This window comes from Meles meles, chromosome 5 (genome assembly GCF_922984935.1).
Source record: "Meles meles chromosome 5, mMelMel3.1 paternal haplotype, whole genome shotgun sequence".
NCBI lineage: Eukaryota > Metazoa > Chordata > Mammalia > Carnivora > Mustelidae > Meles > Meles meles.
The window spans coordinates 96348542-96360633 of NC_060070.1; the positions used below are offsets into that span (position 1 = coordinate 96348542).

Here is a 12092-nt window from a genome sequence, read left to right on the forward strand (position 1 = left end):
AGAAGGAAAGAAAGAAAACAAAGTGAGAGAGAAGAAAGGAGGAAGGGGATTTGGGACCAATAAATGGAAAAATTCTCTACTCTTATAGGTTTCTGTCATATTGTACATAGGTATATTAAAGATCTACAATGACTTTTAGGAAAGAAACTTCTTTAATCTAACATTTCCCACACTGTTCAATCTAAATTTGAGCTACAAATCCTTTTACATGCAACAATTGTTAACAGTCTGACAAAAAATGTTTTAATAAAGGGAAATTTCTGACACGCTACCAAAATAGCATTCTGTGAAAGGTATTGCATTTTGATTCATGTTCGTTGTGATAAGTGTTTAGGGTATTAGGTTATGATCTCCTTAATAAAGATTATCTATTTGTGAATTCAAATCCCTTTTAGTTGCTTTGTAGCAAAGGAAGTTGTTCATAAAGTTGTAGGGCATATTTGTCTTTCTGTGTGACAGCCCAGCCTCTGAACCCCAGTGAGGCTTGGTAAGAGTCAGAGATGCTATCTCATATACAAAATAGATGCTGGCTTTCTTGCCTGATGCTTGACTTCTTTGCAGCCAGAATTTGGATGCACAAATTAAGACTGCCAATCAGATGAACCTGTCAGGCTTGACTCAGCAGTATATTCTCAATGAAGTAGATCCAAAAAATATGACAGAAAGAAATAGTGAGTTGTGCATTCAGTGGTAGTAACAGTATTTGCAACAGCATCCTATGTTCCCTCTGCTGTCTTTAGTTGTGCAAGTAGAGGCATTTAGCTACGGTGTCCTCTTCTCAGGCAAGTTCTACAGCATAATTTTAAGCATCATTACTGTCTGACTATCCCCAGATGTGGCCCATCCTTCTGGGTGATTCATGAACTACCTAATATCCTTTAAACAAAATTTTCTTCTGCTTAAATCAGCTTTAATTGGTTTCTCTTGCTTGTGACTTAAAATCCAGACTGATACTGTGGGCTTAATCTTACTAATGAGAAAAAAATGAAAAGTTAACTGTGTGAAGGAGTTATAATTCTTCTATATTCCTGAGATAGTTGGTTGTTGGGAAGAATATTATGGAGTTCTACAGAGGAGATAATTTTCAGAAGCACGAAGGAGGCAACTTGCAGGTAAGGTCAGCATGAGTGGTAGTGTGCTAGAATTTAGTAATGAGACAGGGCATTTCTTCAGAACAGAAAAACAATACACCTTCTGTTTATAATTTATGGCATAATTTAATCTCGTGTTTTCTTCATTTGGTTACTGTCTTTCTGTCTTTTTATTTGCCTGAATTTAATTGCCTTATAAAAGATTTGCTATCATACCAGATTGCTCTGAGGTTAATAGTTTAAAAGCTATCTTCAATGTGCAACAGAAGATAGCCTGCTGCAGAAAACATATGACAGACAATAGTGTTGCAATGTCTGAAAACAAAATGAAATGATCTTTGACAGGATTATACTAGATCTTTCCGTGATGATAATAATAATTCTTTATATTTGCAAAAATTCTACAGTTTCAAAGCTCTGCCAATATATTATCATATCCAAGGCCCATTCTATCAAACCCAAAGCTCTTAATTTTATTTTAATCATTTTGATGGGAATCTATTTTCAACTAGATGCAAATTTATTAAACAGGGAAATATTGCATATAATGTAAACTTTTACTATAACTTTGCATTATGACTATGAATGTGGATGAGGGAATAGTTTCAGAAAGAAACATTAACTTCAAATCAACTTACAGAGCACCTGCTGCTCACCCAGCATTATGCTAGGTAGAAGGATATAAAAATAAATAAGAGATGGTTCTTGGCTTCAAAGAGATGGTGGTAGTTATTAAAATTCAGCAAAGTAAGTATGATGAAGAGCCTTAATATCAGATGTGTAATTATACTCTCCCAACTTTTTCAGTGTTCTCATGAAGACCAGGTTTGAAAAGGCAAGATTTAGTGCAGAGGGTAGTTAGCGTTATAATCACAAATCTGCTACTAGTGATGCAGTAAATGGTCACAGAGATATAAGTGTGGGAGGCCATGTGCTGAAGTAGAAAGAGGGGACTCTCAGAAAGATAAAATCTTGGGTTCAAATCATCCCTAGGAAACAACCTGTATGGATATGGGCAAGCCTCCTCACTTGTCTGAGTTCCTGTTTCCTCGTTGGCAAATCTAGAAAAATACCTACCTTGAAAGGCTGCATGGTGAATTAAGGAGAATATTGGCTAATCAAGGAGATAGAATTTTAATTATTTCACAAAGGATCTATCCAAGTTTACAATCTTGTGAGAAAATTAGTCTACTGCAGTGCTTGGCACATAATCAACATTCCGTACATTTTTGTTTGATCACAAAAGATGAATATATTTGAGTTTAACTTTGAGGTAGGTAGGGCAGGTGTTATTATCTCAAATGTTAATATTGTTCACAGTAGAATCATCTTTACTTTAGATAAGAAACCACATTTACATATCAATTCATTTAAAATGGAGGTAATAATGACATTCTGAACAGAAAAAGACCTTCATCTCTGAATTACTTGTATCATTTATGTTTTTGGTATCTTCCATTTGTATACAAATAGTAATCAAATAAATGGAGACTTTAAATGTAAAAAAAAATAACAGCTTTCAGCCTATGGTATGGACCATTACTATTGAATAATGATTAAAAAAATAAAGCAAGTTACTGAATGCTTTCTATGTGAATATCTTTCTTACTCACAAAGATTCAGTTTCTAGGGGCGCCTGGGTGGCTCAATGGGTTAAAGCCTCTGCCTTTGGCTCAGGTCATGATCCCAGGGTCCTGGGATCGAGCCCCGCATTGGGCTCTTTGCTTGGCTGGGAGCCTGCTTCCTTCTCTCTCTCTCTCTCTGCCTGCCTCTCTGCCTACTTGCGATCTCTATCTGTCAAATAAATAAATCTTAAAAAAAAAAAACTTTAAAAGATTCAGTTTCTAAATATTTATATATGAATTTGAAAATATGTGAGCCCCTCTCTTGATAGAGTGGACATCGGCATTCCATCCATCATTTTATAATGAATCCACAAATTTAAAACAACTTTTAGAAATAGACTCAAATGTCCTTTGTGAATGCAGAGTTCCAATATACATGCTTTTTGAATTTCTGAATCATTACATTCAAGAAAGTAAGAAACCATATAGAGAGGTAACACTCACACATCTGCGTAAGAGCTAAGAGCTGTGCATATGTAGTCAGTCTCCAATTTACCGTCCTATCTCCAGTTTTGCTGCAATGTGCTTCATTTGTAATGGCCAAAGGACAGACATGGGTAGGCATATCAGTGGGGCAGGGTAGGAACGAAATACTCAGATATATACAAGATAGTGTGTGTACAACAGAGTGAGTTGAATTACTAAGATTAGGTACAAACCACCTGCATAACATACCATAGCAGGGTAGGGACCGGAGTGAGAAGTCTGAACCTGGCTTTAGTAGAAGCCTATCTGATAAAGCCAAGCATATTAGCATAGATAGCGCCTTGTACTGGCCCTGAATCTCTGAGGAGCCAAGGACCTGCCTTCATGGTTGTGATTCTTCTTACCTTCCATAATGTATTCCTATTATTTGGATATTTACCAGCATGATATGTTCCAAGTTGTTTGAATCTTGGATCTCATTCTCTCAGTGAACAGCATTGCTATATATGAAAGATAGGCTCCTGGATTGGGCATATATAAGTACCTAGTACAATATCATCAAACAGTAGAATATCTACTAAATGGTAATTTCCCTTACCTTCAAAGTCTTTTTCCACAACTCCCTGGCATCCAAATGCTTCTATCATCATCTTCCTTGTGAAAAGCTTGCTCATTTGTCCTGTTTCAAGGTCAATGTCCTGTCCTCACAATCCCTATTTGATTCCCTAGGGGAATTCTGGCATTGACCAAATACTTTGTATTTCCCTTATCACACAAAACCAATCATCTTAAATTATAGATATAGGGAAATATTAGGGGAGAGACAACACTAACTGCATAAGTATTTTTTAGGCTATCAGGGAATGTTACCATGAGCCTGTTTATTGATGATAACATAGAAGAAATGGTTACAAAAATGTTTAATTGTTCAGAGGACTGGGATTAAGATTATTTAACAAAAAGGGGTTCATAAAAATCATCCCTCAAACTCTAGGGAAATACCCACCACAAGCAGGGAATTCCTGGTTAGAAAGTCAGGTATCCTATTGAAAGTCTATACCAGAGACAGTGGGTAAGGACATGCAGATATTCTCTGACACAATCTCCTTTCTAGCCATTATCACTTAACTCTGTGTTACTTATTTGAAGTTTTCATCCTTCTCAGATATTTTCTGGTCTATTTCTTAATTCATTTACTATATATAGTCATTGTGTGTTCCATAAACTCCGTAGTCAGGAATCTTGTTTCATTCACCATAATCTTACCAGGACCCAGAAAAATATCTGGCATGTACTAGATGTTAGTTGAACTAGGGAATTAACGACTACATGAGTGAGCAGCACTGAAATTTTGCAGGGGAAAAGGAAAAATTTGAGACCTACTGTTCCCAGGATTTTTCTTTTTATTATTCATTTATACTGATTTTTTTTCATCTATGATGTTTTTTCCAGGCTTCCCCTCACTCCCCCAGATTGGGAGAGCAGGTTTTGTTCCTGGTATGAGTAACTCAATTCTTGTTACTCCATAAATAATGTAGATGAAATATGATACTCCTTAAATTATTCTAAGAAATTATTGGTATCTTGATGTTTACACACCTCTGCAATGCTATGAATTCTTGAGTTCAAATCTAGCAGGGAAATAAGCTAACTTCATAACCATGAACCTGATTCTATTTGTCTTTGTTTTTATGCCTTACACATAGACAACACTCAATAAATGTTTAAAGACTAAAGAAAAATGGACTAAATGATTCAACTACACTTAGCCACAATCAAGAGCACCACTTCTCAAGGAAATGCATTAAAAGTGATTTTGTATTATAGAAAATATCTCTTGACCTTGAACGTGTGGTGGCACCTTCCTAGCTACAGTAGTGGGTACTCTCAGGTTAGTGAAACATGGAGGAGCAACATGCCTCATGTTAGTGGAGAAAGGTGGTTTAGGGCCTTGTTACTCAATGTATGGTCTGCATCCCTTGGAAGCTTTTGGGGGATGCAGAATCCCAACCACATCCCAGGACTTCTCAGTTGGACTCTGTGTTTTTACCAAGATCCTCAAGTGATTTGCATGCACATTTAAATTTGAAAAGCAAGGATTTAGAAGAGGCAACTCAACAACTATGTTACCTCAGACATCATTAATATCTTAAATATCTGCATCTGTACCAAGACCTTTTAGGTAGCTGTATATTGGTGGACAGTAAAATTCTTCTTCAATTACTCTGAGGAGTAAAACTTCATCCAAAATCCTATTTGCATATTCATCAATTTTCAGAAAACACACTCAATGCAGTGTTTTGAATTAATCAATTCAGTGCTTAAATGATGAAATTTGCAGTCTCAATAAAGCATGATAAACAGCTGCTCCCTTTCATTTCTGCCTCCACTAACGGAGACTTAGAAATACTCACTGGAAACTCATCACTTCTCTGCTTCTTGGCAGAAAAATATCCTTATCCAGGAGCTGGCACAACTTCCAAGTTGAAAGAAGCACTGGATTTTACATCTAGAAACATCTGCTTTAATCTGTGCTTGAAATAAATGAGAACATAAACATCTTTTATTAATCTTTCTCTTCTCATCACTTCTACAGCACTTAGAGTCTAGGTCACAAAATTAACATTACGTGGTAGAATGCTTTGCACTCTAAGATGTTTCACAATTAAATTGTAACAGTGTCAAAGCAGTAATATAGATAATACGTACAATTGACATTCAATAAAGAAATTTCAATTGCCTGGGTAGTCAAATAAACTATGTAGAGAAGGTTAGTATCAAACTTGGTACTGAGGGATAAGGATGGTGGACAGAAAGGACATGAAAAAGTAATGCCAATGACAAAGATAAGAAGAAAGGATGAATAGCAAGTTCAGTTTGTAGGAAACATGTCTGTGATGTGTAATGATGTGACTCACAATTGGAAATGTTGACCAAAACAGACTGCCATTAATTCCAAGTTGAATTTGAATATTTCCTGCAGTAAATACACTTTGAGTAAGTAACAAAATGGGGGGAAAAAAAGGGTCCAAGGAAGCATTTTAATCAAGAAAGGTATGCAGCAGGCAAGTTTGGTCCTTATGTTGGTATTGCAGTGTTGGGTCTTAATAAATGATTGCTGAATAGCAAATGAATATACAGTATTTCATGTACTTTTCAGGAAAAGAAATTCGTTTCTGAGGTCAATGAACTTCTCTGCAAATTGTTGATGTGTTTCGCAATTTTTAAAAGGGTGTTAGCAATTGATAGAAAGTCAACAACAGAGACAACAAATGTAAATGCAGTATATACACACTTGTCTGAACATGGCTATAAGTGGGACTCTCTTACATGCTTGACTAATAACCAAGGGTGAATCATAGGCCTGTTTTCCAGGATCAGTTTCTCAGAGTATTATCCCTCTTGTCTCCCTATGTCAGAAAACTAGGCTTTAATACAACCTGAGACATTTTCCAACAGTCATTCTTATAGTTCTCTGCAGATGTTAGCAGAACTGCTACAGAAACATGATGTCAAAACCTCCATATGAAACAGTCATTTGTAAAATTGTTATGATGATTCAGACACGTCCTGGGGCAGCATTAATGTTCTTAGGGGAACTCTACTGGACAGATGTATGTTTTGCACCAAAAAAGAGTAGGAAGGTGATTTGGGCTACTGGCCCTGAAACCATGATAGGTCCCTTTGATAGAACTGTAGAGTAAATAAAGAGGCTCCTCTCCTTTAGGGAAGCTTCTAGTCAGAGGGGAGAGCAGGCTCCATCCATGTAATCCAAGTTTTTCTTCATTTCCACAATTTGAAATTATGGTAAACTAATAGGAGAAGAGATGGAAGAGTAGGATGCAGAATATTGTTTTAATAGTCCATCCTCTCACGTCCAGATAGAACTATCCAGAAGGCAGGCTAGTAATCAGGAGGAGATAGAGAATAAAACCTATGGGTAGGGGAGTGAAAAGTCTAATGTTATAACCTAATTTGTATTTATTAAATAACCTGAATCATTAAATTTGGACTATTGGAAAATCAAGAGTTATAATGAATCAAAAACTCAATCACCATTTTTTTTTCTGGTAGTGGAACTTTTTTTATTTAATGCATAAACATATAAGTCCCTTTATTAGAGAAATTGTATATATTGGTGAATATGGTCAATGGTCACATCTATGGGTTAACTGTTTAAAAATCAGAAACAATAATTAGGATAGATTCTATCTTCTCTTCATTACATTGTGAAGTGTCTTGTGTAGTCATATTCTATTGTTGGAATGACAGCTTGTACAAACTTCAAGAAAATTAGAAGATACATATGAACACCAAGTTCTCCTCCTCCTTCTGCAACAGTCTCAATGATTTTCTTCATCACCTCAGCATGCCTGCATGGGTGAACTGAACACATAGGAGGTGGTGGGAGATGAGGGTGATTTTCAATGGTCACTGTTTTCTTCACATGGTCTTGACTGATGTCTTCATACATGTGTTCAACTGTTAAAGGCTGCCTTTGCTCATCAGAGCCAAACAACCATAATTGTGGTGTCTGGTAATATTTATCATAAGTGATATAAAGGTCATAAGTTCTTGTTTGCAAAATAGCATCTTCACCTCCAGCATCAGTTTTAGTTTTACAAACTTCTACTATTTTCCTTGTGTCTAGGGTAGCCTCATCTGTTTCCAACAATCCACTTTCTTCATATTCTTCCATATCTGTAGCTTCTCCTTCATCTTCTTCCTCCTCCTCACATATTGCTGCGCAATCTTGAAGTTTTATACTGTCCTTGCTTTCCAATGTAATCTCCTTAACTGCTTCGGTTATTCCTCCAATACCTGTGTTATGATAAGTATCTACCCATCCCCCATCACCATCATCTTCTTCAATGATAGCTTCCAATTCATCTGAATATTCCATCTGTTTGCACCGCTTGTAGCATGGCACATTTTTGGTGACCAAAAATTGCTTGCCTGTTGGTAGGTATGCCTTCACTTTCAATTCTTCCCCGGTAGCCCATTGCCATGTTTTTTTGAGCACCTAGAATGAGTTCAGACAATCCAGTTAATTTTCTTCCATTTGTTTCATATACTCATATACTCAGTGGTATTATGTGTTCTTTTAGTGTAGAGATTATATCCAACAATACTGAGATCTCTCCGTGAGAAACACATAATACATATATGTTAATTTATAAGATGAGTAAGGACTGAATCTACCTTCCCATGGATAATAGAGAAACTGGGGTTTCTCTCAGTGCTGAATTGTGTTGTCCATCAGCCCACTGTGAATGAAGCTGAATCTTAAGATGAAAATTCAACAAAGATTGGTATACTGAAAAGGGATCTTAGAGGCTCCCTAGAATAACTTTCTTTTTAGTGCATGGATCTCCTATTGTTTTACATGTATGCACTCTGACTTGTGATTTTCACAAGTTTGACTTCATGCTTGGTTAAAATGCAAAGTCCTTTTGTAGTGGGATCTGAGAAGCTTCTAAAATTTGCCCTTTTAGGATACAGATGTATTGAGCTGATGAGGAGTTTTTAATTTCTATATGCAGAGCCATTAGGGAAATGACAGGAGAAATAAGAGAATAAACGTGTTACCACCAACTGATCCCTAGAATTACTAGATTTCTTCTTGTGTAAATTGAGGACTTTGGCTAAAAGACAATTGAATATTAGCCTTGTTGCATATCAGAATCACCTGGAAGACTTTAAGCATTTACCAAGGTTTTGTGGTTATCCTCAGATATTTTCATTTAACTGGTCTGAGATGCTCCTGAGCATCTGTAAGTTTGAAAACTCTTCAGATTTTTCTAAGATGCCACTGGAATTGGGAGACCCTGAAGGTGGTCTGCAGTTCTAACATTCCAAGTATCTGGAAGACAACAGGTCTGGTAAATTCCTAAGTATGCATTACAATTTTTTTTAAAGATATTATTTATTTATTTGATAGAGATCACAAGTAGATAGAGAGGCAGGCAGAGAGAGAGAGAGAGAGGGAAGCAGGCTCCCTGCCGAACAGAGAGCCCAATGCGGGACTCGATCCCAGGACCCTGAGATCATGACCTGAGCCGAAGGCAGTGGCTTAACCCACGGAGCCACTCAGGCACCCTGCATTACAATTTTAATCATCTGTTGTTACTCTTGTGAGGGATTCCCACATGCCAAATAATGCAAGAATTCACTCTCTGGTGCTCTAGCTATGGGGACTTATGACATTTCCAGTGAGTCCAATAGCCTCCCAAAAGAAGAAATCATGCTCTTCGTTGATATCAAATTTCACCATGAATGTGAGTCTGAGCATTTCTTCCAATTTTAGCTAATATCATGTTAATTTTAAAGATTATATAAATAAGAATTGGTTATTTTTCAAAAGTTGGATGAAATTAGTTCCTTTCTATAATATTCCTCCTGCAAAAAGACTGAGATATAGTTGTTGGTAGAAAATTCTATAGAGACAATTCTTTTATAGCATCTATAAATCCTTGCAAAAACACTACAAATTATAAAATAATTCCAGTGGGTTTTTGTCACACAAAGATACTGTTAGAACTTATAAAGCCATTGTTGGCCACAAGAAGTTGTTATAAATAGGTTTTTCTGTAAATTGCTGAGGAAATATAAAAATGTATTATTATTTTGGATTCTGTTTATTGGAAACATTTTGGGAACTGGAAATTTAATTAGCTGTCTGACTGGATTTAAAAGTGACTGGCAAGAATCATCCTTCACAAACTACAGTTTCAAAAAGCTTCAGTTTGATCTAAGAGTTTAGCTTGAGGATTTGTTCCTGATTGAATTTGTAGGACCAAGGCTTATACATTTTCCCCACTGTCGGTCCTCTTGTTTTACTGCAGTTAATCATTCCTGGAAGTCTAGGGCTTAAATAAGAATTTATGTGCATCTTTTGTTTTGAAGAGCTATGGTACTCTGCCACATAAGACCTCACTTAGAGTAGCTTCAGTTCAGAGTAGGATAAATGTTTCTCACAGGTGAGCATTTCCTTTAGTTCCATGACCATGTTGTTGCATGAGAGACTGTGTTCTTAGCAGAGGCTTAAACTATTCTCTCCTAGACTCAAACAACAAAAAATGCCGACAGGAGGAAAGCTAGAGCAAGAAGTATTATAAGAGGAAGAAAAAGGACTTAGATAATGGGAATGTCAGAAGTCACTTTCAGGGTCAGTCTTGGCTCTGTATTCAGTACAATGTCTGGTACCCAATTATCATCAACCTGGAGTGTTTCTTCTATATTGGGTATTGAGCTATATACTTTCCCTACATTATTTATTCCTCATCCCAACTATATGGGGCTTTCTTCACCCCTTTAAGTCCAAGTACCATAGTTTTTGCCTTAAGAATTCCTTCCTTAGATGGTCACTTCTGGCTTCCTTTTTAGCAGTCTTTTTCTTCTAGTCAAGGGGATGAGTCTATCTGGAACCCTTCCTTTCTCTGGATTATGTTCCAGGTCTTTGTGACTGTGGCATTCCTTGTCCGAATGGCCTGAAGTTCACTTCCCAGGACAATGCAGGCCTCATTCCCAAGGACAGGTCACAACTGTAAAAACAAAATCTGAAGAGAGGCAACCAGAGCTGGTATGGAGCTCCATGTTGTGAGGAAACAATTTACCTTCTATCTTGTTACTCAGTCAGCCTCAATATATTGTTTCCATCTCAAAGCTAGAGAGAACTACTTCAGCTCTAAATATCCTATTCTCATTTCAGCCAGGGAGAAGAAGAAATGAATGGAAAAAATCCATCTTCTTCCTTCAAGGGCACTTATAAAACTCTCCTTACATCTCATTAGCCATAATTTGTGTGGTTGTGTGTGTGTCTGAGTAAGAGAAAGAGAAATAGAGACAGACAGATAGGCAGAGACTGAAGGAGGGAAAAAAGGTCTTGTTAAATGTACAGTTATTTTGTATTGTCTGGCACATTTATTGAAATGACATACATTTATTCAAATTTTATATTTTCATTATGTACGATTTGTCATGTTTTACTCCTCTCTCCCCTCAAAATGATTCCTTTTTTTTTTTTTTGATTGCATGACTTTTTTTCTAAATTGCATTTTCTCTCCACTCTATAAGGATTTCTATTCTTTTAGTGGTTACTATCAACGTTCAAATGAATATTTAATAAAGTCAACCTCCTTGGATGGCAGTGGAGTAATACAAAGAGATAGGATGACTTTAACTCTTAGTATTCTCTTTCTTCTCTGAGGCTGAAACAAACACATTGACAGGAAGAAAACTAGAGCTAGAATCACTGAAAGAGGAGCAGGGGAATATCTTGAATAATGGAGAGAATGACATTCAGGAGCCTGGGTACTTGGGACACTACAAGCAACTGTTGTGTGCTACTTTAACCCAACTTTGTTATAAGCCCAAACCAATTATTGTTAATTTTTACACCACTAATTTATCTTTAGATGTACATGCATGATAATTCTTTTTGCTCACCAGTCTCAATTCTATTTCAGATATTCTTTCTGGAAAATATATATATTTTTTTCCTTCTTCTGCTAGGTCCTTTAGAAGTTCTTGAATTAAAGTTTTTTTTTTTTTTTTTTTGGTCTGAAAATGTTTTTGTTTTCATTCTTGAAAATAGATATTCTGAGAGACCAATATAACTGGACACTTGTTTCCTCTCTGAATTTTGAAGATAAGTTTTACTCTTGTTGCCATTGTTTCTCTTTCTCATTGAGAATTTGTTATTCTAATCATGCTTTTGTTAATTTTTTTTTTTTTTTTTTTTGCAGCTGCTGTTAAGATCTTTGGTACTTTGCAATTTCACCATGATTTGTTTAGATAAGAATTATTTTAATTTTTGTTGTTTGGAATTCTTTGCCTTCCAAATGTTATTATTCAACACTTAATGCTAGGAAATTACCAGGTATTATCTCTCTAACTATTACTTCTATGTAATTGTTTTATTATTTCTTCTGGTATTTATTTAAAAAAT

General features: G+C 36.1%; 1 protein-coding gene across 1 annotated transcript; it reads right to left on the reverse strand.

Annotated features, from left to right (window-relative positions):
• Window positions 1-7200: 7200 nt before the first annotated feature.
• Window positions 7201-8148, reverse strand: LOC123941978 (ubiquitin-like-conjugating enzyme ATG3). The gene has a single exon (XM_046005863.1). It carries the CDS (start codon window positions 8043-8045, stop codon window positions 7365-7367), a length of 681 nt encoding a protein of 226 aa, XP_045861819.1. The 5' UTR covers window positions 8046-8148; the 3' UTR covers window positions 7201-7364.
• Between the last annotated feature and the right edge of the window lie 3944 nt (window positions 8149-12092).

Bases quoted from the DNA above. Each gene is read 5' to 3' on its own strand.
- LOC123941978 (XM_046005863.1), bottom strand. From the start codon at position 8,045: ATGGAATATTCAGATGAATTGGAAGCTATCATTGAAGAAGATGATGGT.